The 27,825-nt window shown below is 45.9% G+C and overlaps 3 protein-coding genes across 4 annotated transcripts in view; all 3 read right to left on the reverse strand.

Annotated features, from left to right (window-relative positions):
* Positions 1-720: 720 nt before the first annotated feature.
* Positions 721-7,739, reverse strand: LOC149331887 (uncharacterized). 2 transcript variants are annotated; one of them, XM_089555591.1, is made up of 5 exons: positions 7,329-7,739; positions 5,965-6,189; positions 3,828-4,112; positions 2,738-2,876; positions 721-1,111 (listed from the first exon to the last, which is right to left on the reverse strand). In XM_089555591.1, exons 2-5 carry the CDS (start codon positions 6,166-6,168, stop codon positions 930-932), a joined length of 810 nt encoding a protein of 269 aa, XP_089411717.1. In that variant the 5' UTR covers positions 6,169-6,189; positions 7,329-7,739; the 3' UTR covers positions 721-929. The 2 variants fall into 2 exon arrangements, with proteins under 2 accessions (XP_089411717.1, XP_089411718.1); XM_089555592.1 differs by lacking the exon at positions 7,329-7,739 and having other exon boundaries at positions 5,965-7,015.
* A 3,475-nt stretch (positions 7,740-11,214) lies between these two features.
* On the reverse strand, positions 11,215-20,772 carry LOC149331888 (uncharacterized). The gene is made up of 5 exons (XM_089555593.1): positions 20,696-20,772; positions 19,654-19,771; positions 14,784-14,951; positions 13,192-13,323; positions 11,215-11,385 (listed from the first exon to the last, which is right to left on the reverse strand). Exons 1-5 carry the CDS (start codon positions 20,770-20,772, stop codon positions 11,215-11,217), a joined length of 666 nt encoding a protein of 221 aa, XP_089411719.1.
* A 502-nt stretch (positions 20,773-21,274) lies between these two features.
* LOC149331889 (uncharacterized) overlaps positions 21,275-27,825 on the reverse strand; it is a 37,659-nt gene continuing 31,108 nt past the window's right edge. The window contains exons 9-12 of the mRNA XM_089557431.1: positions 27,706-27,764; positions 25,991-26,189; positions 22,403-22,742; positions 21,275-21,293 (exon numbers count right to left, since the gene is read on the reverse strand). Coding sequence (XP_089413557.1) covers positions 21,275-21,293; positions 22,403-22,742; positions 25,991-26,189; positions 27,706-27,764 — 617 coding nt within the window. The remainder of the gene's footprint in view (positions 21,294-22,402; positions 22,743-25,990; positions 26,190-27,705; positions 27,765-27,825) is intronic.

Below are 27,825 nucleotides of genomic sequence, written 5' to 3' on the forward strand. Positions count from 1 at the left end.
GCACTACCGATAGCAGTAGTACTGCCGTCCCACTCCGCCAGGCTGAGACACACGGGCAGTGATTCAGTTATTCGTTGCGGTTTATTTGACGAGGCGACTTTAGCCCTGATAAACTCCGTCAGACAAGTCTCGTTCGTCATCGCGCTGTGGCATTCAGCGCCGTTAGCAATGGTTTGCCAGCGGCGCACTGCAACGCGACGCATGTATGCAAATAAGTGGCATCATGAGTGTGCCTCTGCATAAGTCACACCATGGCCAGCTGCCCCCGTCGCGTATTCGCCAACTGCAGCCGGTACAGCCACAAGGCTTGAAACCACGGTGAATTGATCACGGTGACTGAATATTGTCAGAACGGCTGACCTAAAAGGGATATAAATCCTCTTAAACGGCGTTTTATGCCACTAAGCATCACGATTTGCCACCTAAAAGGTATAGAATGTAAAAAAATGAAATTAAAAAAACAATAAAGTTACAGTACAGAGAGCGGAGTCGAACGGCCGACCTTCCATACGCAACACGTGCCTCTAATCCACTGCGCCATAGCGGCGATGTCAAGCCGTTGTTCTGAATGAATATTTATAACCAGCCTTAATGTGGCTGCTACCTGCCGGTGGGCGGCGCTGTCATCGCTGGCTGTACCGGCTGCATTTGGCGAACACGCGCCCCCCGTCACCGGTTTCGCCGATGGCCTACGTCATTGGGAACAGCGACTAATGAAGAGGATTCAGTGAAATGGAGAGAAGTCAGTCTTTAGGAAGTAAGCCCCAGATTACGAAAGGAAGTGACGTAAAGTACCAACATTGAATGATCATTTTGTACTTGTAATTGACAATAGTTGTCACATTTATTTGATATATTTCAAGATGCCGACAAGTGAAAAGCAAATAACGCGTTTCCGTAAGTATGAAGACCAAACCCTTTCTCTTCATCTAGATAACGTTGATTTTTTTTGGCTTGATGGGTCCGTATCGCTTGGGAACGGCGTTCGCGCCAAGTGGTCCCCGCAGACCGAAGGTGGGTACGATGGCCACGTCGGCGCAGTTGCGATATGTTTCCTGTGGTCCACAGCCCAGCGCCATCTTTCCATCGCCGCAATCGCCCCAGTTGTTCGCTGCACAGAATAAGGAAAACATTTTGCCGCCTCAGTAACATGGCATATTCCATTTTTCCATTTTCCATTTTTTATTCCGTTCCATTTTTTGTTCCTTTTATCCGCGTTGTAGGAAAATAAAATGGGGTGGGCTGCTTTTGCAGACGGCTTTAGAATGAACACAAAAATTTTAAAGAAGTTAAAGCTGCTTTTGCAGACGGCTTCTCCTCAGTGCATACGATAGAGGTGGGTCACAAGGTACAGGAATGCGCGTTATTAGTTTAATCCAACACGCTGTAACACAAATGCAATGTACATAGATGTTGTTTCACCATAATACGAGTACAAGCAAGGTGCCATTGTTGTTGTTGTTGTCCTCTAAATAATGGCGCGTACCAACTGCGGGGGATTGGCCAAGACACAGGCGGCAACTGATAGGTGCTCAAAATGTTAAACAACAAAATAATGAATGGGAAAAAATAAAATAATAATCATAATAATAGTAATTAGGAAATAAAAGAAATTGAGATGTGTAATTGAAGTAAGCTAAACAAATACTGTAAGATCGGTGACTGAAATAGAGAACGGGGCTAAATATTCCATGTTTCGGAAAGCTTTCCTTGCAGAGAAATATTGATGATGAGAAAGAGCAGACTGCAGCCGTTTAGTGTCTGTAAGGAAGTTTTGCATGGCAGAGAGCACATTCCAGTTTCTGTACCCAAGGGAGGAAGCCCCAAGAGACAGAGCAACCCCAGCTGACAGACTTAGACATAGCTGTCGTAACGGATGCTCTAGCACGCGGCTCCGTAAAGAGGAGAAACGGCGGCAGGTCAACAAGAAATGATCTGTCGTTTCGGGTTCTCCTCAGAACGGGCACAATGGGGAGACCGCCAGACCAGATCTATAAAGGTAGAAGTTTAAGTGAGGCACGCGACAACGTAGTCGCGTGAAGGAAACCTCAAGCTTGCGTGATCGCCATCCTTTACTTCACCACGGGTAAAGGAGATGCCGGAATTCGAGAGAGGAGGTCAGAGCTGATGCTGCGAATTCTTTCAAGAGCAGATACCTGCGAAACCTGGCCGCCGTAATATATGCGCTGGGTGGAAGCACAGGTACGACTGGGCCTTGAAGAGATGCCTTCGCCAGGGTATCGGCAACCTAAACATGCGTACCCAGTGCCTCACCGTCGTCGTTGCCGTTGCTCGCGACGTAATTTGAAACCATCTCGAGCTCGCAAACGAAATCAGAGTCACTGTGTGAAACAAATTAACTGCTAAAAAAAGTAGTTCTTTTTATGAGGAAAAAGTCACCACTCTTGTCAGGTTTAAAGCATGTTCTAATGGTACTGAACATGGTGTTCCTGTGGACAACTACTGCTTTCTAGTGTTGAAAATTGCAAGCTACGCAATTTATGGCGTCTTCAGCGTTGGGAGCAGCGTAACATAGGGCCGGAAAAGTGTGACTCGCATTGACGGTATTGGTACAACCCTCCACGGCCAGCTCAGCGAGGTTTGGAGGATAAAGGGTTAAGAATATTTTGATACCCCGTTTTTCATATGGGGAGGGGGGGGGAGCTGATAACTGATTAGAAAAAGAATGAGGCATTCCTATTTTTCACACCAGTGAACATAGCGCTTGGCTCCTCACCAGATCTCCAATGCCACCGCAGGACGCAATACTCGCAGGTGAGCTTCTCCGGCAGCTGCACTTGGATCATGTAAAGTCCATTGGCCGCCGTCGGCAGCCGGTACCGGGTCGGTGGATCGTCAGAGTAGAAGAAGGACTTCTGCAGTGATCAGAACGGAAAAGGTAGACACGTAAAGAAGCTGTTATAATACAGGATAAGGACAATGTCCGGGGCAGCTCAGTAAGTTGAACTTTGATACACCACTTTAACCTCGCTATAGCTACAGAACGTCGCTATGAACAACAGGACCACACACCATGGGCAGACCGATAAAAAATGAAAATGAGAGGTGCAACATTAGGGGAAAAATAGAGCTAGGCGCGAAATTCAAATTTGAAATACATGCCTTATATAACACACAGACAAGGGATGAAATATAATTCACGAAACTGGTTACTGGTGGTATGTTGCTTTCTCTAAGTACAAACTATAAGATAAGAGTGGCGAGCTCGGGATAGTTACCGCTATATTAAAGCAGCGCCTTGTGCATGACCAGAGTGATAGTAGGTTAATGAATAAACTTTTCTTCCGCAGCTAGCTTGGCTTATAGGCTGGACACTTTGACCGTAATCCTCGCGCCTGATGCAAAACCTTGCGCCTGATTGTCCAAGCTTACAGTTCGCAAGAGCTGTGAACAGTTTCCTCATTAGAGAATCTGCGGCCTAAATTTCCTAAAGGCCCTACACAGGTAGTAATTCAAGAAAGCTGTAGTGTAGGAAGGATCGGAACAGCTCTAGCCTTAAAGACAAGTACTTAATAAAGAACATGACGCACTGCTGGGACACCTAATTACTTCCTGAGTGCATTTAGAACATCAGCGGTCTACCTACGTGCTACGCATCATTGGTTTCCATCTAGCTGATAAAACTAGCCCGTTACGCACTTTAAAGTTGATGTAGTACATGACTTAGTGATGGAGTAGTGCACACACATGTACAGGGGTTGGTTCACACTGTGATTAACGGCCAAAGAGTTGGCACGGATTAATAGCGTAGTAATGGTAGCGCACCTTTCTAGAAGACTCTGCCAAAATTTTTCTTATGAGGTTACCTTGCGCGAGGGTCCAGTGGCAGTCACCACGGGCAGGAGGTTGCCCTCGAAGCACTCCTCGGTCTCTGCCTCCTCCCACGAACGCCGAGGACAGAGCGCGAACTCAAAATGGCCCAAGTGGTTGGTTTCCACGTCCACCACCAGGTCCACGAGGGACCCGGGTGCGTAGCGGCGCACAGTAACATTGCGCGCAAATACGTTGCCAGTCTCGTGGCGTCTCGGACGGGGTAGGGCATAGTTGTCGCCACACACGCCGCACTTGCCGCCGTTGTCTTCCCACTGAACCTGTGTGGCGGACGGTTGTCTATAGTTTTCACTTGTCTTCAAGGCTTTCTGAAGACAACGCCATCCAATTTTTACGGCGAAAGCCTTTAATGCCTCATCGTTGTCGACAGGCATAGAGTTTCTTACTATTACCAAGAGGGAAAGCTGGCGGCGCTGCACTTCAGCCACCATGGACGCTCAAAGCACCATGGGGCGGTGAGCTACTTGTTGCGGGACAGTCGTAGTTTTTCGGGAACACAGAGTGGCACTACTAAGTCGTTTCATTCCGAAAACGTTGTTCGTGTGTGCGCAGACGACTTTCGCGCGAACGGAGTGTGCAAGAACCATAGTAGTAAAAACGCATAGACACACGACGCTAATAAAAGGTTTCACTTTTTCGAAATGCCATTAAAAAACCTCTTAAAGTATCTAAGCAACAACATTTTTTTGAAAACATGTTTACTTTTAAAAATGCGCCTGTTAATTACAAAATATTAGCTTTTGTAGTGTTCAATACTTGGCCAATAGGAAGGCTAGCCATCTCAAATTTGGGGCAAACTTTGCATTTACATGCTTTTCTGATCGTTTGTTGCAATTTACAGGCAGGATATTGAATGTTAGGACATTCGTAGTTATCTAACATCTTTATTTTTCTATTATTTTTTGGACAAAAGTTGTAGTTCTGCAGTCGGTAACTCACCGCCCCTTAACGCTTCGAGCGCCCATGGTGGCTGAAGTGGTCTCGAGGGGCCTCCATGCAAACTCCCATAGACGGGTTGTCAGCTTTCCCTCTAGCTAATAGTAAGAAACTCTATGTCGACAGGAGGTTGTCGGCAGAAGGTTGCAGCAGAGGTGTCACGCTCTTAGGTTGGTAGAAATGGTTATGACGTCAGAGTACTCGGATTCACAGTAATGAGGTCACCTACAGATGCCTGACGTCCCCTTCTGGAGCAGATGACAACTAAAAACAGTTGCCGTCCGCTCCGACAGGGGGCTTAAGGCGTCCGTGCGTGACCACATTTTATACCTCATTACAGCGAACAGAGCCATGGGTACAAGCGAAGTGTGTAGTCAAATAAAGCACTAGTACAGCACAAACAGTCTCGCAGTCAGTGCCAAACAGGGCGCCAGGAAAGGCTTTCGCCTTGCAGCATTTTAGAAAGCCAAAGTGCTCCGTGAAGTTTTTGTTTTTATCAAACATCAGTTGCATTCCCCTTTCTTACCTTGCTTATGTTTGTAGGTCTCCAAAAGACGTATTTTTTCTTGAAGGAGTATTATTTCAAAATGCAAAAACAATTCTCCACTTTATTCAAGCTCATGACGTCAAGTTGATGACGGACTCAGCAATGGGCTTTGGCAAGTGAATGACGGTGCTGCCTAGCGTCTGTAACCCTCCGCGAGAGACGGCCCTCACGTGATCACTGAGCGAAAAGTGCCTATGGTTGCTATGTCTGTATTTTAAAATTTCACCTTTCAATGCAGAAATGCTTTCAACGTCGGAATTTTCGCCTCGCCGTGTCCAGAAAGTTTGTTCATCTGTACTTCCACACCGCTACAAAACTCCCGGAAATTAAATACACACTAAATAATTCTTCGTCTCACCAACAGGATCTCCTTCACAAGCAGCCGGCAAGAGTCGTGAAGCAACGAATATCTTCCAGAGCAGCGTCTCCAGGAAGATTCTTGCCTAAGCTTCATGATACCATTGAACATTTCGGCGTTGGGGAAGCTTAAGCAATATACGTTGGTTCGCTTATAGCTGAGGTTGAGCGCTAAGTGATGACACTCTATGACGTCACTCTTGTAGAATATATGTCTTACCATGCTTCTAACAGTAATAGTATTTTTTTGCGAGGGCGGCCTTATAACTTACCTTTATACCACCGCAGAAAAGTTCCGAGTCCTCGAAGTTACGCGGCGTGTCGTAGCTTATGCGCCACATGGCGTTTCTCGCAGGTGGCTCGATAAGCCTCCCGTGCGCTTCGATTTCGGGAATGTGACACATTGCAAGCAGCGTTGAACACAGGAGAATGACTCTCGAGCTCGCTGCTCTCGAGTGAATTCCACTGCGAGACATATTCAAGGCGTCCTGTCAAGCCTGGAAAAGAAGTCGCACTTGAGTTTTGTTTTCCGCTGGAAACTAATGAGACGGTAGTGTCAAGCTAGATACCGCTATATGGTACAAAAGTTAGCAGTACACATGTATCACGGAGTTTCGCAGAGCAACGCTGCCACTAAAATATTTTTTCCGCTATGTTCACATGCAGTGATCTCTGCAATAATGCATATACATTTCGTTTAACTGTAGCAATACTACAAATGCACTGAAGTTTCTGCTCTTCATTATTCTTCCGGTGATCTTACTTTCAGGTGTTCGTGAATTTTTCCTTATAGCCTATTATTTATTGGCTGTTACGGATACTGACACCACTTATATTACTTGAGCCTATGCCACCGCTGAACCCTTTGGAAATGTATTTACCTAAAAAAAAAGCACATGTTGCTATAGCCTTTCAGCAGATATTATTACAGACGTACCCCAGTAATTCCAAGAAGAAATTATTCAGTCGCGAACCACGGTTATGCTAACTGCTGTTTCCAATAAAGACGATCATGCTCAGTTTCATTGTCTGTGCTAACATATATTAACAAGATTCAGGATGGCGTATCGGCAAGAAGATAATTTCCAGAAACGCTCCATACTAATAATACTGTCGTTTTCCCGATCTTCTTTTCAATGAAACTAAGACAACGGCGGAGCACAGACGAGTAGAATATACCGCGTGATGGATTCCTGCCCCCCAAAGAGGCGGACAGAGAGCGGATTTCACACCAAGAATGCATATATGCAAGCGGTGAAGACGGTAATATCTTGAACCCAGCAATGTGTGCGCACAGATATAAAAATAATTCATCACCATTTGCGTACACATGAAATACCAGCTTCTAGTGCTGCAAAAGACATTTGTAAACAGCGCGTTTGCAAGCAAACATTTCCCCATATGCACGTAAGAGGCATTCAGTTTTCATCCAAGTATTATACGCAAATTAGGTTACGTGACACAAGCATCATCATTAACATTGCCAAACAACGGAGCTCGTTTTTTTATGGAACTTTCATAGGACGCTTCATATATTTATTGGCTATGGGTAATACTTGCACTCGAACATAATATCTTGGAAATTTTTTTTTTCTTGGCTGCAATTTCGTTATGCAAGGAAACTTACCGCTCTTACCTTTTCCTTCCCCGTGCTGTGTACCGATTCGTTGTTCCACGCTCGTAGCTCGAACTCAGCTCGGGTTGCCCAGTTTCGCTATACGGTATATCCTGGCTCGTGATACCGCGGCTGTTGTGAAACAAGCAAAACTAAACACACTGAGCCACCGGCCAAGCGAAGCCGTTATATCGAGTCACGGTGCCTTGTCGGTCTGTGGCCCACGTTCTGAGACGGGGTTACGCTCACTCCGAACGGGCCCCAACGTCTACTGCTTTGCCTTTCCTACATCCGCATCAGTCTTGCACAAGAAAGGGTAGGAAAGGGTTGCAAGAGGAAGGAGGGCGTTTCGTGGTGCCATCCACGTGTCTTGTTGACCAACACACGGAAGACGTGAACAAGAACGAGGTAGGCATTGAAATAAAACAAACATGCAGACAGAGAAGAGAGACCAGGCCATCACGTGTAGGGGCACATTGCAGTAGCTTCCAGGCAAGGTACTACATCTTTCTTATCTTGTTTCATTATTTTTTATTCCAGCAAAACGACTGCAGTTCTTGTTTTTGTCGCGTGGCGGAAGTGGCCGGCCACCCCTTTCGAAAAGCCAGCCAGCGTGGCTCCAAACAAGTTGCAGGCGTCGGGTGGCACGGAAAAGCACGGGGCAGCAAGGAGTGAAAAATAAAAAGGAATGTTGCGCCAACTCGGTGAAGGTCTGGGTCGTCGCGCTGCCGATAAGCGTCACCCGCTCAGCGGGTTTTTGTTTTGATTTTTTCTTTCGTTTCTTTCTCGTTGCCGCTGCTCGAGATGGCTAAGCTAAAATGAAAGAAAAACAGTTCGCAGGTTTCTACGAGCAAAGATTTATAGATCGGGGGCGCGCTCTAAAGGATAGTCCCGTTTGTAGGTCCCCATATCTAAACGGCTTTTGCTCTGTCTTTTGAGCAAAGTTTTGCTCCGCCTTGCAGCAAAAGACGGGTTCCGTCATTAAGAGTTGGGAATATTGCTGGCGCTTACCGCAGATTAGTCAACTTGATTAGCCGGATTTTCTGCTGTTCTTTTTATTGTAGTTTTAAGTAATAGATCTATGAGTGGAGCAGCCTGCCCTTCTTCGCTTATGTGTAATGGGTACTAGTTTTCGCGTCAAGCAAAGATTTCGTTCTCTTGTGTTGCGTTAGAGGCTAAAATGTTAAGCTAGCGTGCGTAATTTTTTTACTTTTAAATTTAGAGTATAAATTGCACTCGATTTGCTGAACTGGGCTCCTGAGGCCGGTTTTTGTCCGTAGTGGGAGACAAAACGCCATTAATAAACAAGTATTAGGCGATTTGTGCACCATTTTCGGGCAACAGGAAAGCGACAGTGTTACTCTGAGTAAAGGAATGTTTTGTGAGCTGCCTTCAGCAGAAATAAGTATGAGTATAAGCGGTCTACTAGGATACACGTCGAAAAACACCAGCAGTGATTAAACCTATCAAAAGCATTGAAAGCATAGACAGATGCGATTTATTTTTTCGATGGTGTACGCTAAGAAGGGAAAATAGTTCCGTAACAGTTTAGATAGATAGTAATTCATAGTAAAATAAACACAACCGCATTCTGATGGCGGGGTCCGAACCCAGTATCTCCGCATGTGGCGTCATGTGCTCTATCAGCGAAGCTATAGCGGTGGTTGTGTCACCTCCTACTTTTCACAGTACGTTTCACGTTTCAATTGCGCCTTTTCGACTCTACTTTATGGCTGCTTCTGCTCTAATCCCTGGTAGTAAGAAACGAAGAATAAGCAAAAGATCGAAAGCTTTGGCGTAAACCATGGCCTCCAGCAGCACCTGCGCACGCGCACGTACTCCTGAGGCGTCATGTGAAGTTGCAGGTGGCCTGCATCGGGCCTATCGACGCCATCTGGGCATGTTCTAACGGGACTGGCGGCCGCTGTAGTGGCTGCGTTGGTTTTATACACTGCGTTAAGTCATTTTCTCGTAGAGTGTAAGCCAGTGAATGGAAACATTTCCAGACGCTCCAGTCCTCTTCATGGACGCTTGCGAGTTGCATAGTCTCGCTTTAGAGTCGTTGGGCGCTGTCTTGCGCAACAAGTTAGTCGGCTCGGTGAGCAGCGCAATTGACGAAGCTGGATAAAAGAACGTAAAAACACAAATCAATGACGCCACCAAAACTTCTGCCTGATATCCCGACACCTTTTATTGTCGTGCTGGTTTTCAGCGCTCTGGGATATTGCTTATGAAAGTTGGCGAAACTAGAAGTTTGCTCTTTGGTTTCGAAAAACTATTGATTACATGAGTATGATTTTGAGCTTTGTGTTTTTTTTGCATAACGTTTCACACTTATTTCTTTGCCACTTAATTTCCACCACTTTTTTCCTCGTTCTTTGACAGCTGCTGTTTCAAAAGAGCTCACTGTTGCTATTATAAACTTATAACCATGATTCCGCTCCCACTACTTGACCTAAAATTTCAAAACCATTTGCTCCGCCTGAAGGCTGCATTTGCAAGCTGCTGGCAACACTGTTTGGTATAAAATTAAGTCTTCTCGATCGCATCTGCGCTGCAGTGGGAAACTGGAGTACATTTTTTTTTAATGTTTGGTATACGCAGAAGTCCGCCTATGTTGTCAATTTTAAAAGAGAGGTGACTACCTTACTGCCACAGGCGCTGGTTCTTGACGGCGGGACTACTCTCCAGTCGCGTAGGGCAAACAGTTGCTGTTTCACGACGTTGATGAAAGACATCGCGTAGCCGCTTTCTTGGTCAAGCTATTTCCGGGTCAACTTTTAGTTCTTCTTTGTGCATATGCGATACAATTGATAGGCGAGCTAGATAGCGACTAATTTCTTGTGGAGGCTGGAAGAAGAGAAATAAAACAATTTCTTTGGTGTTTCACGTCGAGCCCAGGCCAGAACAGTTTACTTCAGAGCCTCAGATTCAAAGCCTCAAAATTCAAAATGAAGACATTAGTTAGGGAGGCTCTTGATGGATCAAAATATTTGAACATATGTACTGGTCCTTGAACTTGACGGCAACGAATGGCCTACTACAGACATAGGGACAGCTTACTCTTGTGGATATGTGAATACCAAGTAGCTATATTGGATTCAGTCTTAGGTCCTATTCGTTTTTAATACACAGTTTTCGAATTGAAAGAAGACCACTAAAAGTAATTTTCATTGTCATAACAAGCTAGGTGCACTTTTCCTACTGCTGGACCAGTTTTGCTGTGTACCACGCCGGTTGACTCCGGACGGTTGCACCGACTCGACGATGCTGAAGCTCCGCACTGACCCGCCTTCAACGTGCCGTAATGTCTGCGAGTGCCCGCGTTCCCAGTGGCGCTTTGGAAGTTGCAAAGCTCGGAACGACAGCTGCCATACGTTTGCAAATCATGGTCCATACTATTGGGTGGAGCGTAGCACTGTGAAGAGGCGGATGCAGCAGGAATGCGTCCGCAAACCACCGTACCTCACTTAACTGAAGCCTCGACATATCCACTTGACCTACCTGCCCAAACCAGAGACGCTAAATATTCTTTGCTTCTCCGCGCTTGTGCCCGGTTCTGCAAATAGCAGGCTGACGGTATATGGTCTGGTTTGATTTTTTTTTATGAGGTTCACCATCCAAAGCAGCTTATGGCTGTTTACAAACGCTGTATTAAGGGGCTGAGATTCATTAGCTGACATCCGCAGGTTTTCTGACGGCGCGTGCTTCCGCGGCAAGGGCTATAAACATCAAACACACCATCATGATAACTGTATGCTTTTTACAGCACATATTTTATTTTATATACTTATAAAACTTAACTCCTTCAGAAAACCGGAGGCAGTTACTGTTTTTCCTGAGGTGTAGGGTAGGCCATGTACACATCTGCAGGCTTTACAGGGGCAGTCGATTGCAGCTGTTTCTGTTATCCTTTGGAAGCCGTGTGCCATTCTGCGTGATAGAAATCCTTGAATCCCTTCACGCGTTCGAAAGGGCCTTGAGTGAGACAACGCCCGGTGAAGTCCGTCAGGTGCACGTTGAAAAGAAACCACGTGAAGTTTTCCCGCCTGTTCTGTGTGTTCATGACGAACGTGGCCTGGAAGGAGACGTCAAGGCCATGATGCGGTACGAAGGCGCGTAAAAAATTCGTGAAACTATGAGCTGCCTACTAATTAAGCAGCTGTCCCCTTTCTCCGGCAGTAGTGAAATGAGGCTTCTACAAAGGACAGTATCAACTTAAGCACCGATTATGTTGTGTTCAGTGGAACACGACCGGAACCACTAAAGCTGCTCTCCAGCAGGTCCTGAACGAATGGGTAGCCCCCATGCACAGTAGCTCAGAGAAGTAGCGAAGAGGGGTTAAATGACACCTGTCCGGAACTTATTTCTGCGGGTGCAATGACGTGACCAAACCTTGAACGTAGCCTAATACTTGCCTCGAGCTAACATTCCCAAATCAGAGAAGAGTCCGATGAATGCGGTGTATAAGTTAACGTAGTCACTTCGTGTCCAGCTTAGCGTGACCATGGTAAGGAGCCCAGAGAATGGGGAAGGGGAAGTGAGGGGGATTGAATGCTTCAGGGGCATCCTACACCGGATGCACCTCGTGTAGCCTTCGTTTAATATTTATAGCCCGTCAGTTCTCATTAATTCGTGCCTTCGTTTCATGCCGCTGTTTTCGTTGGCGTCCACAGCGTCATGTCTCGGTTGTCAGGTGGCAATGTGGACAGAGGAAGATACTCGTCTGCACTTTTATAGTAAAGAACAAAGAGAGAAAGTGGACGAGGGAAGAGGAAGAAAACTGGACATGCTATGGGTTTATTAGTGGCTTGATAGTCCGCCTAGGCTGCGGAAGGTGCTTTGTTCGAACCACATCGCGGGACAACAATGCCTAGAAGCGCCTTGTCGCCCAGCGTTCAGCAACTTTCTTAGCTGTCGCACCGCGGCTAACTCAAATATTCGTGTCACACGCACGTAACATTTCAGCGATTTTTAAGCTATGCCAGAAGTATTAAAGGCCACTTTGGTTAGGGTGCTTTAGTTTAGAAAGGTGAATATTCTACAAATACCGGTATCAGCGCTCACGTTTTGGCTTGAGACAGATTAATCGACGATAAGCGGAAATTCGGTGGGCCTCAATGTGGGATGAACCACACAAAAGTTTTCTTCCCTCTTACGATGAGCCAGTAGAAATGATCATCCGCTGTCATTCTTTAGCGCTCAAGTGACGATTGTATTTGCCACCTTTCCAAATTATGTGTGACTCGGCGCGCCATTGTCCTGTCACTGCGTTACGAAAATCTATCATTTTCCTTGGGAGGCCTTACTAGTCCTATTTAGACTTTTGCAATCTCAGAAGAAACACTGCTGCGGTGGGGGGGGGGGGGGATTCTTGCGGTGCGATGACAACCAGTTAGTATTAGGTATTCTTTCCTTTAGTGGCTTCTTGTATATTCATATTCTCATATTATGCTAAATGCTTTGACATGAAATTTTTCTGTTCAGTACACGTTCTTTGCTCACCTCTACAGAGCTAACTGCTGAGAAAGTTTGCTTTGTTCTTTTTTAGTCTGCGTTTTTAGATCGTTTTCAGTCTGACTCGCCGTACGTTGCTCGCTGTAACCTCCGCATGCGTGCACAGCTAAAAGCACGACCCACCGGCATCCATGACCCTACCGCAATGAGAACCCCTTGCATCAATGACCCGCTAGCGACATTGCCATAACTGCTGCGGCTGTTAATGCTCAGATGGGCATTCCAGCAGCAAAACTAATCGGCCCAATATTGAATCTATATTGGTAAAACGGTCATAGAAATGACACTCGATGTTTGACAGCGACTACTACTACACATAAAACGGTAACCTATGCGTTGATGGCAGGCACTTTAAAAGAAAACAAACCTTTTCCTTCATGAAGTCCAGTGTGTCGTACGATTGCAAAACGGCTTTGTTCAATGCCTGGGACGCCTGTGCAGTGCTGAGGCCAACCACTATCTTCTCGCTTTGAAGATTTGTTGGCGGAGTTTGGCACGCCTAGAGGAAGATAAGAGGCATGAAGTGAAAAGGAAAGGCTGGGTGCCAGTTGTTTAGATAGACTGGATTAAAAACACCGCTGTGTCAAGCACAAGAAAGGACAATGAAGCCGACCACATTGGTGATACCGACAATATGATAGCACATCGCTTGGGGGAAAAAAATGGGACAGCTAGCCTAAAATAGTCCGACCGTTGATGCAGTAGCCATACTCACTGGTCTGTGATAACACTTCCGATGTAAACCGAGGCGAGTATGCGCCATGAAGACACCCTTTAAGGACGCTGTAAGGGTAACAAACGAAAACGCGCACTAAAGAGGGGCAGACCGCGGGATATGAACAGCCGAGTGGCAGTGATAGACCACCAAGGAAAATTTCGCATCGCTCTCCTATCGACAATGCAACATCTGATTATGACTAAATTGTGCTAATGTAGTACAAAACCAGTAATGCTTCCACTATTGGGTTGTTCCCATCAAGCTGAAACAGGGTCATTATGCCTGATTTAGGGCTGCGCCAGCGGTTGTCTGTACTCTTATTCCATGTATAATTGCTGCGGTACTCTACCTAAGTCTAGGTCTCGTATCGTGGAAAAATATGGGTAGCTGGACAAGCTAGGGGACTAATTCATATTGTCTTTCGCGTCATAAGCCCTCGGTATTTGCTCGAAATTTTACTGATGCAGAAGATAGTTTTGGTGGTGCTAATGGGACCACATTGTCCTTCGTATTATGCGGAGTAGCGCGACCGGCCTATAAACTACTCTATTATCCAGAAAACAGGACACATGTAACCACATAGAATCGTCCGGTAGATGGCGCTTGCAATTTGGCAATTTAAACAATCAGGAATTTCAACTGGATAAGCTTAGACCACACTGTCTTAAGGACTTGTGCTTTACTAGTGATCGCTATACCATACCCACCACCGACGTATCCGCGCATCTGTAGCCTTCCTTCCTAGTTTAAAACTCCAATGTGTTTTCGGTATAGGAAGCCCTTCTCCTTCCACTAGAACAGACAGCTATGTGCCGCTGGCCCAGCGATACTAGAAACAGTGTCTTTAACTTGAGTCCTTTCCTTTCTCTAAGGTCCATGCTTTTTCGATGCCAGGGTTCGTTCCTGCAGTGAGCAATATTCTCCTTAATGGAATTTCAATAATGTTTGATACCCTTTATCAAAAGTGTGGAAAAAGTTTATATCGTGGTTCTCAAAGATATAAGTCGCATGCAGGGTGAAAGTTCAGTCCCTTCCTTTCTCTAAGGTCCATGCTTTTTCTATGCCAGGGATCGTTCCTGCAGTGAGCAACAGGCTCCTTAATGGAATCTCAATAATGTTTTGGTATCCTTTATCAAAAGTGAGGAAAAAGTTTATATCGTGGTTCTCGGAGATATAGGAGATATAAGTCGCATGCAGAGTGAAACTAGCACAAGTGTTGGGGAAGACAACAGAAAGTGTACCTGCGAGTAGTCGGAGACTGCCATGGCCATGCACTCCTTGTAGAGGGCGTCAAGTGCCGTGTTGGGGCGGTCCTGCATGAAGTACGTGACCACGCCCATTTGGAGGGAGAAAGCCACGAGGAGCCTGCCGCTCGCAAAGTCCGCCCGGGCGATAGGCAATGCCTTCTCCTGCACAGTTGAGACAGCGGCTGTCAAACACCGCCACAGGGTATCTGGAGACATTTATTGGGATGCGACCGGTATTAGTTTAGAAGAGAGCTCAGCATGCAGTAATTGATTAAATGTACTCGAAACAGGTTGTGTGTTCTACTTTGAACATGTCAATCAAACCACGAGGACTTTGTTCACAGCGTTCTTTAACTGTACCAAAATCAACGACTTGATCATTCCTTCATGTTCCTTATTTTTTATGGCGTATTGGCAGCGATACTGCATCAGGCGATCAAAAACTCCAGGAATCAGACCGAGTAGTAAGCAGGAGCAAAAGTCAGAGTGCAGCTATAAACTCTATGAGCAGAGGTTTGCTTGGCACAGCAACAAACCAGTGCCATGATTAGCGAAGCGTTACTCTTTGAGGCACATGTTCCCCAGCAACGCAGCTAATCGGCCCAGTATTGAATATGTATTGGAAAAGGCCGGCCCAACATAGGACGAAAGCGCAGCCATTCATTTCCTATATTGTGCCCATTACCTGCGCAGCTTGGATGGAAGGCAAATGACGCAGTCATCTAGTGATGGCTCGAATTTCTCCGCGCCACTCGCTTGAGCTGAAATATTCTTTCGGAACATATCTTGTACCGGAGCAGGGCAGAATGGTGGGCCTGTTGGTAAGGCATGTCAAGGGAGAAAACCAGCCAAAAAAGACGGAAACACAAGAAGAGAACGACACAGGACAACGGCTGGACTAACAACTGAATTTTTCATTGAGTACAGACCGCCAGGTAAACACCACGCATGCGCCAAGGCAAACACTCAGACATGATCACTCAAATAATCAAATTCTTTTGCCGTTAATGCTATCGATGGTGAGCTGACGCAAGCATCACCATGTTTGGCAATCTGGAAGGCCTCAAAGATTTCACGAGCCTTCCGTGTTTTTCCGCAGCCCAGGATGGTGACATCTGTGAAACGTGGGGAACATTTTCCGGGACATCTACTGCAATCCAGAGCAAAATTACCATCTTCACCAGCGCCGACTTTTGTTCTGTGCTTACTAAGAAAGTCGCCGAGCGCCAGGGGGTCAATTTGGTTTTTTCTGCGCCAGTTAAGCTTTCAGGTCTTTGCGCACGAATTATGCCTGGCGGAAATAAGAAGCGTTGCACCAGCAAACATAGAACTATGCACACAAAGTGCCGGACCGAAGTGATCTACAAGATTCCGCTGACCTGTGGAAAATTTTACATAGGTCAGACAGAGGACTGTGTGAACGAGAGGTTGCGCAAGCACAGAACAAAAGTCGGCGCTGGTGAAGATGGTAATCTTGCTCTGCATTGCAGTAGACATCCCGGAAAATGTTCCCCACGTTTCGCAGATGTCACCATCCTGGGCTGCGGAAAAACACGGAAGGCTCGTGAAATCTTTGAGGCCTTCCAGATTGCCAAACATGGTGATGCTTGCGTCAGCTCACCATCGATAGCATTAACGGCAAAAGAATTTGATTATTTGAGTGATCATGTCTGAGTGTTTGCCTTGGCGCATGCGTGGTGTTTACCTGGCGGTCTGTACTCAATGAAAAATTCAGTTGTTAGTCCAGCCGTTGTCCTGTGTCGTTCTCTTCTTGTGTTTCCGTCTTTTTTGGATGGTTTTCTCCCTTGACATATCTTGTACCGCGTCGTTGGACTCCCTTGATGCATATCGTGACCCGTGGACGGCTCTTGGAAATCTTTCAGACCAAGTGAAACGGTTCAGATCTAAGAAAACCCTCAATCAGCAGTGGTCGTTGTCTGTAGCGGTGGTTGGAATGTATTTTATTGCTCGTTCATTATCTGCTTAATAATAATAATAATAATGCTTTATTTCCACCAAATCAAGTACAATTTGATGGAGGAGAGGAGAAAAAAAACGGCTATCCGCTTGACGGAGTTCTCCTCTCCTGTTCAGACGGCAGTGACAGAAAACGAGGAACTAAATTGAACATCAAGTCATTAAGAACATAAAACGAAGAACTAAATTGAACATCAAGTCATAGATGAACAAAAACATCAATATAAGCAATGTCTGTAAGCGAACAGAGTACACAGAAATCAAAAGGGGGCATCAGCAACGAAAAAGGGGTATCAGCCCAGTAGACGACCAGTCATCAAATAGCAAAAAGGGTGGAGAGCAATTCATAAAACAGGAGTTGATGTATCAGCACTTAATCAAATGAACAATCATGCTACGCTGAGAGGAGATGGTGATTTCACGGAGGTTTACGCCTGCTTCAATTAACTGGTTTTGTAAATACGGTAGTTGGTAATTAAGTCTTTGACGACCGTAGCTAGTTCTTGTGAATGGTAAAACCCATTGTGGTTTGAGGCGATGCGGATATGGTGAATCGGACTGATGCAAAGGAGCCATAGATGAAATGGTGTCAACATGGCGCTTTTGCTCAACTATATACACGCGCAGCAGTCTGTAAGCATAGAGGTTTAATATGGTGATAATGTTGAGGTTAGTTACCAAATCCTGAGTTGTGTGTCTAACGGGCAAGTCATAAACTATACGAGGGACTTTTTTCTGAAGTACTAATATCTTGTGTAAGTTAGTATGTGTTGTTGTTGCCCACACTAATGTGCAGTAGTTTAGGTGTGAACAGAACAGGGAATTATATAAGAGAAGTATGACTGTCTGTGGTAAAATATGTCTGTGACGTGATAGAAAACCTATAACCTTAGATGTCTTCAACATGACATGACTGACATGGTCATCCCACAGCATATTTTCGTGAAAGTAAACACCAAGTGATTTGAATGATTTTACTATTTCAATTTCTTGTGATTTATAAGAGAGAGCTAATTCTGCACTACAAGTTTTATTCTTCGGACGGAAAATTACAGCTTTGGATTTTGACACATTTATTGAAAGAAAATTTGAGGCTGACCATTCCTCTAGATTCTTTAATATGCGATTAGCATGCATGTTTAGATCATCACAGGTATCACCAGGTATAAGGATAGTAGTGTCATCGGCATAAATGATAAAGCGGGCGGAAGTGTCAATAGTTACAATGTCATTAATGTAGAGATTGAACAGCACAGGGCCAAGGATGCTGCCCTGAGGGACACCGGTATTAACTGAGCGTTGTGATGATTTGAAGTTTCTAATCTGAACATATTGTTTTCGAGATGATAAATAAGATTTCAAGAGATGCAAAGCTTGTCCTCGTATCCCGTATAGTTCAAGCTTTTCCAAAAGAATACTGTGACTAATCCTGTCGAACGCCTTCGTGAAATCCACAAATATGCCTAGTACTAACATTTTGTTTTCAAAATGTTCTAATATATATTCCTAATATGAAATATATATTAGGAATATAATATATATTCCTAATATGTTTTAATATATACATTCCTTCGCTCGTTAAATGAACTACAAACATTCTTGCACAATGTCCTGCCCTGGTGTCTCAACATATTTCACCGTATCAGAAAAAGGTCGTCATGTGAACGCGTGCTGTGCCGATCCCATGTATTTATGTTCGTATTTACATCACTCGTTTTAATTTTCTCTAAATTTTCTCTTGGGGTAAGCGAAACGATATTTATTTTTGCGACTGCATACGGTTAAAAGTAAGTGTTTCGATAATTTCAACTTCTCACTTGCTGTTTGGGAAAATTCAGCGCGTTGCACAGTAGTGCATGGTGCTGCGTCTCGCAGCTGTGTTCTGTGAACTTGGCTTGTAATCGCCTGCTCTATCTGTCGTCTGCTTCATAGCTCGAACGAGCGCTTTCATCACGGATGTCGTCATGATTCTTAAAAGCAACGGTACGGACGCGCTTGATAGGTTATTCCTTGGGTTCCTATTTATTGATAATTCCAAGAAAAATTCCCGTTTCCTCGCAACGCCTAAATCTATGGACGTTTCTGCTACTCTTTGTAAATGTTTGAGCATTATGCTGAAGAAATCTTGCCTAATATTAAGACACATCTCACATGTATTTAACTCTTGAGACGGCCATGCGACCACTCTCTACAAACTAAGCACGCATTTTTTGTTACAGCCAGCTGTGATTTCTTTCAGATAAATTTTTGACTACTGTTAGTGCAATTAGGACGCATTTTTCTTGAACGAAAGAAGTAATCACATTTCACCGCATGGTAAGCAAGACATGTCGACAGACTTCGTCACCCGTAATGATCATGGCCAACAATTCTGGACAAAAGCATTTTTGAGCGGCAAACTGTTGGTGAACGCAATATTTTCATGTTATGTAAAGTTTCCCTATAACAATCAATATATATTCGCTGATCAGCCCACAGCAGTTTTGAATTTTTTTCTATTAAAGTTTAAGCTATCGTCAAAAGCGTTCCCCATTGCTTTCATATGACAGTGAATTGTTCGATGCCATCGAAGGAAAAAATTTAAAAGAAAGATTTTGCTACATATCCGAATGGACAACTATCTTCAATATTTCTATAACGGTATCTTACAATTCGGTAATTTTAAGAATTTTTTGTCCGAGATTGTTTAACGTAGAGGTCAGTTTTTGCCTTTCCAGTATGAGGAGCATTTTGAGAACTTTATATTTTATTACATGTTACTTCACTTCCTCATCGCAGAGCTTTTCGTCTCCCTATGCTATAAATTTCAAATATTGTGATGCTGTTTACGGACTCTGTGATTCCGTTAGAGTTTATGACGGAGTCTTGGTTCGCCTGGCGCCCTCACCATGGTGGGCGTGTTCGCGTTCGGGCTCCTCGCTGCATTGGCAGGCAGAGCCATGCACGCTGCTCGGCTTGGAATTGTCAGGACGCTGGTTATTATAACCACGATGTCAACGTCATCCCTGAAGAAACCATAAGTAGAATCAAAGAAATAACCAGTAAGTATTAGGTGGAAACCGGAAGAGAAGCTTTGGTTATAAGTCATAACGTCATAGTGCTGCCATTATCATCAATCCAATTTACATCCAATTCAGGACAAGACGCTGTAATCTCTCTCCAATTAGCACTCTCTGGTGGCAGCTGCCCTCAGCTTATCCGTCAGTCTTCCGCTTCTCATTCGCCTGGTGCTACGTTTACCTTCTGTTTGAATCTATTCTTTCCTCTAAAGGACAACCGGTTATCTTGCCTTCGCGCTACATGCCCAACCCATGACCATTTATTCTAGATATCAACTTGGCTATCATTAAGGTGCATTTTTTGCCTGACCAAATCTGCTCTTTTCATGTTTCGAGACGCTCCAGCTATATACATGTATTTTTTCCATATCTCACTGCGCTGTCCTCGACTTAATTCAAACCCTTTCTTAGCCTTCAAGATTCCGCCCCTCTGGGGCATACCGGTCGGCTTGTACTGCTGTTGTATACTTTTTCTTGAAGGATGCCGGTACGCGGCTATTTATGACTTAATTCTCCTCGTCAATTATCTTCAACGAACCGGATCAGTGGTTACTACTTCCAGTAAGTAGATGTACTGCCTGAAAAATTGGATTGCTGCGATGCCGCTGTTAAACTTCCTGCCATTCCCATACCGATGTACGCTGATTCAGATTTATTCACTTTATTATTTCGTTATACTTTGTCACACATCAAGCAACTGCCTCCCGACATACGAGAATCGTTTTCGTTAAGAAATCAGGATCTGCTACGGTACTTCGTGACCTTGGAATGAATATCAAAATGCTTCCCAACAGTGATTATTTTACACCAAGCTCCGTGTCCGCGACTACCACCTCGTTCGATGTACCAGCTAAATTGCGTCATACTCACGACGCAGTGTTCTCGGCGATGTATCGGAGCTTGTCCCAAGCGTCGGCTTCGTAGCTGAAGTAACCAACGGCGAACATAACTTTGTGGTTTGTTCTATCATCTCCCAAGAGTGTACGGAAACCCTGCGAATGAAAACAGGGTGTTTTCTTTGAAACATCGCAGCGCTTGAAAATGATAAGAGCAGGAGATATATAAAGCGCGAGCAGTTGTGTCGCCGACCGATAATCGCGAACAGAAAGCCCCTCCCGGCATGACGACAAAGGTGATGCAAAAATTCAAGAAACAGGTTTCCCCGTCCTCCAGGAATGGCAGGACGTTGAGGTGCGGATCAGTTGCTAGCGTTTCCGTAGTGCCAGTTTTGTGGCTGCAAGCGGTGGCGGCTAAATAATACCCAAGGCGATGTCGGCCTCAATTTGAGTCCCTACGACATGAATGGCTCTCGTTACATCATGCAGGCGGAAGTTCCGAAATACCGCAAGAATATGCGAGAGAATATTTTCGGTTCTGTTTCTATTGGGGCTGCGGACTAAGGCAATTTTGGGCCCGTGGGCCAAGTATTTAGCGCTTTAAACACCACGGTCACGTGGTACGGGCCCGTCTGAGGGGGGAACAGAGAAAAGGGGAACCGCTGCAAACAACGGTGCAAACAACGGTGCGATGAACTAACACTTTCTTTTTCAAACATTAACGAATCACGTGAACAATTTAATGGTGCTCCACCCCACGTTCTTTGAGTCACTTCTAACAGCTCAAGCCCTGTCTTGAGATCCTTCTGAAATCTCGAAATCGCGATGAACTCGCGAATTTGTTTCCAAAACCTGAACTGAATCATGGGAATAACTTGCCTTGAATGCCGCGGTAGCCTCTACTGCGTATTTCGCAACGTTCCCTTGCGTTTCATAAAGGTTCAAGACACCGTAGTGGTTGATCCTTGACCGCTGCCTAAGATCGGACAGGTCGTCCCGTATTTCTGTCGTCCCGAACATGTCCACAGACAAATAACTGCAAAAAAAAAACCGTCGAAATTTGACTTAGACTGTGGTTGCCACTGTACGACTCGCATTCCGTTTGAGGTAGTGGGTTAAAGCACGTCCCATAAACCTGCCCTGTGACAGGGGGCTGCATGCATTTAGCAAGAAGCGCCCTTATTTTCAACTTCACAGCTACTGTTACTATGTTCGCTGCAAGAATGCACTTTTTTTTTGTCGTCCCAATTGAGCTAGACGTAATTCACCGGTTTTAACCTCATTGCGCCTTCCAGCGTTTCATGTAAGCAGTATAGGTGAATTTCAATCGTGCTTTCTTAGTTGTGAAGAATAATTTAAGCTATCGCACGCAGCGAGGTGACCAATGGTGTATATTTCATGAGTATGCGCTCACATTGATAATGCTATTATGCCGCCGCAGTGGCTCAGCGGTTATGGTGCTTGGCTGCTGTCCCGAAAGACGCGGGTTCGATCCCGGCCGCGGCGGCTAGAATTTCTTTGGAGGAGAAATTCTAGAGGCCCGTGTGCTGTGCGATGTCAGTGCACGTTAAAGAACCCCAGGGGGTCAAAATTTCCGGAGCCCTCCACTACGGCGTCTCTCATAGCCTTAGTCGCTTTGGGACGTTAAACCCCATAAACCAACCAACCAATGCTATTATCGCTCATTGCTCCGCTATTTTACTACTTCAGTAGAATGCAATATAAACTGAGAAATACAAACCGGGCATCGAAGGACAGGCCACAAGTGCTCTCCGCGTACAGACCACAGGTGGCCTTGAATACCCCGTAGCTAATATCGCTGTCCACAGCGAGTGTCTTCCCGTCCTGGACGTAGACATGCGTGTACACCACGATGTCGCAAGTCCTGTCCGGCGGGTACACCGAAGGGATCCCCGCAATGGTGCTGACTGAGCACAGCAGTGGCGGAGGCAGAGTGGGCATCATAGTAGTAGTTGTCGGTGTCGTAGTCTCAGGCGTGGTAGTCGGCGGCATTGTCGGCACTGTCGGCGGTGGACCTGGAGGTTGAGGCGCCGCCCGGCAGGAGACGTAAATAATGGGGACTTCAGCGACGAGACCGTTCACATCATGTGTGTCTGTGATGAGGCATTTTTTTGTAGGTATTTTTGCGTGTTCGTACGTGCTTGTACCCACTGTCGTGATTTTGATCACGGATGGCCTATAACCATGAAAGAACCAGTATATATTAGCAGAGCTGTATCAAAATTAAAAACCAAATTTTTAGATTTCAAGGCATTGCTCTCTTCTAGCACGAAAGGAACAATTAATAACGTGCTACGCTGTATCTCGACAGACCAAATGTCTCATATCACTTGGCCACCTCTGTTTCTGTAATAAAGGGCTGCACCCCGTCGTTTTTTTTTCTGCTGCGATAACATTTAATCGAAACTAACACGCGCCTTTTCCCTGAAGGAAAAAGAAACAAGACTAAAGATGACATTCGCAAAAGAATTGAGAACAAAAGTGAATGAAATACGCCAGCAATCTCCTAGTTTAGTCACCATCACAAAAGTTGCGGTTCGTTATTTCTATCAAAACGATATTATCCATTTCGCCCGCATGGCCTACAGCAGTCGTGAAAATCGATGGACCTGGACTTGAGCCGACATCGAAACATCGGTTGAGAAGATGCTCCTAGTGCACTACGACGTCGGGTCGAATATAAGCCACCTTGTGTGCGATGGCTATAGGCGCATCTCCATGCGCCCATCCGATACACAAGAGCGCAGCGCCTGCGCGACCGCGTACGCAGGAGCCGGTCTACGCTTGCGCGAGGCGCAGACGCGAGCTGGCGCTTGGCAAATATCTGTCCATGTCAGATATTTGTGCCGCGCTCGCGCCGGCCCCGGAAGTGGCTCGCTGGTTTGCGGTCGGTGTAACCAATCAGAGAACGCAGTTTTCTCGGCATCCGGTACGGCTCTTCGCGCCGATTTCTTCGCTGAGCTGAGCTGAGCGCGACTACCAGCGACAAGAGGCGACAGGTCATCGAGTTGTGTATGTTTTCCGACGCTTGTCGCTGCGCGGCGCTGGGCTCATGCGCCTCGGAGCGCCCATTTGGGCAGCCGGGTAGGCCCACGCCGAGCTCGCAGCAACCACCGGCGCTCCCATGCTGAGATAATAGCGTTTTGGCGCTCTGCCAGTTTCGCCGAGCACGCCACCGCCGACGACGCTCACCGCAAGAGAAAGATGCCATGATGGTATCGGCGCGTACCATCTTTGCTCGCTCCAAGGTCTGCGCTGCGGACGTCGACGAGGGTGCGCTTTAAAGTAAGTTGGTCTTGTGTATGAAGGCAAGTCGCAGTCGCCTGGCCTCACGTTCGTTTCGTGGTTCTAAAACTCATGTGCCTGATTGCTGGATGCAGCTGGCGAGGCAGAAGGCCGAAAAGGCGCACGCCGTCTCAATTCAGTAGATGCTTGATTGGTACAAATTTTATGAAAGGGACTAGCTTTTCGGTTTGAAGCCGAACAGGCATCTTTCAGAAAGGAGACTGGGGCTGTGATACGGTTTTCTTTATTCTAACATTAGAGTGGTTGCAATATAGGTTGGTTCTTCCAAGTGAGAAGATTCACTTCTCTGTCAAAGAATGGAAATCTGTTTCCCTTTACAATCGAAGTAACCGCACTCCCTCTCCTCCCCCCCCCCCCCCCCCCCCCGTCCCCTTTGAAAAACGAGTGCGCGTTGGAATTCAGGGTGCGTTGGAATTTTGTGAATGCGTTATTTTAAAGCTTAAAATGTTTATGCACCGATCATAAGCGAGCGCTCTTCATTTTGACCGCTGCCGCATTATTCAACTTGCTCTGGTTTGAATGTGTGCGGCATCGCAAAAACAACAGAAGCGGCCACCGTGTCCTCGCTCTTCGTTATTGAGAATGAAATGCTTTTAGCTCCAGTTGTCGGCAGTGCGGTGACGTCACGCCGAGATCGACAGCCAACATCCGGGCACTAAATTCCACTCATCCGGGCCCTGAAACGAGAGCATCCGGGCACCGTACGAGATTTATCGAGACTAATACGTGATCTGTTACGGGTTTTGAGAGAGAGCCGCTTAGAGCAAGAAGGGAGCTCCAGGGCGAGAAGGGCTTTGTGCGGGAAAACTGCTTCCGCGCCGTCCCCAAGGATGGCGCTGCGGTGCCACACTCACGCATGTAAAAGACCAGCCGCTGGGCCTTCAGCTCATGACGTTTTCCCCTTTGGCAGACAGATGTATACACGCTCGCGGAGTATTCGAACGCGCTGCATATACATTCTTGTGCCGTGTCCGCGTGCGCTTCTGCATCGTCCTGCATTTCAATGCCGCCACCGTCACAGCTGCTTAAGCCGAGCAATGGAGCCTGATGAAAGGAGAGGTTGGAAGCGCCTTGCGGAAAGCGATCGCTTTGCGACTGATACGCCATAGCAGAAGACTGCTCGCCCCTGCCGACAACGCCATGATTATGCGGCCGCTCCCGAAAGCGACAAGGCCGCCACGGTTCGCGGCTGCCTACCTAAGCCCGCACTACTGCAGGCGATCGCTTCTACGCAACAAGAAGAGTGTGGTGTGGTGTGGTGCGGTGTATTGAACACTAGACCCATTTCAAGATTTAGACTAGTACCATCTACAACCAGTGTGTTGTACCCGTAATCATTTCATGCTTACTCTACTCTCGGTTACGGGAGAGGCAGAGATTTTTTGATTAGGCGCTTCTCATTGTGTATTTGGCAAATTATGAATTCACGTCAAGCAGGCAAAGTGAAATATTGGGCAGAGAAAAGGTAGAGAATTTTCTTTTCAAAATAATGGTATTTAATTTATTCTCACTTATTGCTAACAGCAAATTTAGGATAACTGTGGTATCGCATAAAGGCACACTGTAAAGCAAATAATTTAGTAATGCGATTGTTGACGCAGAGGCTAGTTGCACAAGTGGTGAAGAGCAGTGCTTTCGTAAACTCCTGAACGATGCGTCACATTTCAAACGTAAAACTCACGAAGTAAGACGGGCGGGCGTTCGTGCACCTGTCACTCACTCACTAAATGCACCTACTCACTCAGCTGACATACTTTCCCCTTCACTCACTCAGGCTACAGTTTCAAACAAAGTGCAAAGTTCCCAAGGATATCTGCAGCGCTAAAGGATGAAACAATAAATTTTAGCCATACATCACCCCTAGGGCACCCTTAGTCGGTTTTTCGCCATTTAGTCCAATGCAACATACGGCAATCAAATTCACGGTAGAAACACGTTTGAACCATGCTGCCGATGCATGATTGGTGTAGGCGCTTATGTCAGACATTCACAACTCACTCACCAAATGTAAATGGCGGGGCAGTTTGCACATCTGGGCCAGGGACCCCTGGAGGTGGTGGTTGGGCTGTGTATGATGGGGGTAATGGAGGCGGTGGAGGCGCCGGACCCGCTGGAGGAGGTACAGGTACGGGTGCGACGGGACCGGCGGGGGCAGCAGGATCAACAGGACCGGCTGGACCGCCACCTCCGCCCCCGCCAGTCTGAACAGGATTAAAACAATGTAACCGGATTAGAACAATGTAAAATTCATGCAGAATCTCACGTCACAAGGACCACAAATATCACTTAACACAGATCACTAAGAATTCATAGTGTCACTTCGTCAGAATACAAAGAATGTATAATATCACATCATATCTTGTCACAAAACAATACAGCGGGTACAACAATACAACAATAAATGCGGTTATATGTATCAGGTTAGGTACCGATAATATATGCGAATAGCGAGAGGTTACATTAATCAAGTGCATGCGTGAACTAAGTGTTTCATTCATTTTATGGTAGTGAGCTTATTGTGCCTGTAAACTGCAGCGTACAACACCATCAAGGTTTCTTCCCCGAGTATGGCTCTGTGTTGCACGTGAAGGTCGATGCTAAATGTATATGTATCAAACGGGAGGCTGTTACAGTTTGTGGATACATTAAGCATTGGGAGCAACTTGCCCACCGTGGCAGTTGCGATTGAAACATATTTATTTACATTCGGTTCCATTCAAACACTTTGCAGAAAAGAAAACAGTAATATTGAGAATAACCCATTCTGGATATATGGGCGTGTAGGCAGAACCTAGTCGAAAGAGGACTACTTGCGCCGGAGGAATCTCCAATGCTTCCGCATTGATTGGTTTATGGTGTATGAGGGTTTAATATCCCAAAGCGACTGAGTGTTTGAGCCACTCCATAGTGACGGTTCAGGAAATTTCGACCATCTGGGATTTTTTAACCTGCACTGACAGCGCACAGTACACCGGCCTCTAGCATTTCGCCCCCATTCAAATTAGTCCACCGCGGCCGGGATTGAACTCGAGACTTTCGGGATAGCAGCCCAGCGCCATAACTACTTAGCCACCGCGGCGACTATTTCAAATTGTACTCTTATAGAACGCCTGAAGACGTTAACTATTCGAGAGTTTAATGGTGGTGAATGTATGAAACGTGGAGGTAAAGGATCTGGAGTCTTTTTGTGCTAGCATTTTGAATATTCAAGTAATCTCTGAAAAAAGTCGTGTCTATGTTCACAGTTATTTGCAGTGTACAGCGATGGGTATAAGCCGCAAATATCGGTCCCATACGGCAGCGCTAGGTTTCCAGCAAAAAGCATTAGTTCAAGAAAGAAAGGCAACGTCATCGAAGGTAATGCCCAGGAAGCATTGTGTGGCGCATCGGACGACGCAAGGCGGTATGAGGGTGAAGGCAGCGGACTTGTAAATTTTCTCCAGAATTACATCGAGTTTTCCCGCAATTTAGCGCTGTGAGAAGCCTGACCACCACAGATTAATCGCCGATTGTGTCACCATTTTAAACACTAGCGCAGAACGACTGGGCATTTTTAATCACCTCGAGTTTTGAAAACAAACCAGTCCAAGTTCTGTTTGAAGGTGGTTAAGCGTGACTAAGCTGAAGTAAGCTTGATGAAGTCGTCTTTGCCCCCAAAACCTCACCGGCGCGTTTCCTTTTGTTACAAGGGGATGTTAAAGCCTCTGTCATACTTACAGGTCCAATGGGTGGGAGCATACCTCCGAAACCCTGATCATCGTCCTTCATATCCGTATCTACAAAACAAGAAATAAAGATCTCTGTGGTGCAAGTGCAGATAAGCAAGTCAGTTTTCTT

Source organism: Amblyomma mixtum, chromosome 8 (genome assembly GCF_055824585.1).
Source record: "Amblyomma mixtum isolate Tamu chromosome 8, ASM5582458v1, whole genome shotgun sequence".
Classification (NCBI taxonomy): Eukaryota; Metazoa; Arthropoda; class Arachnida; order Ixodida; family Ixodidae; genus Amblyomma; species Amblyomma mixtum.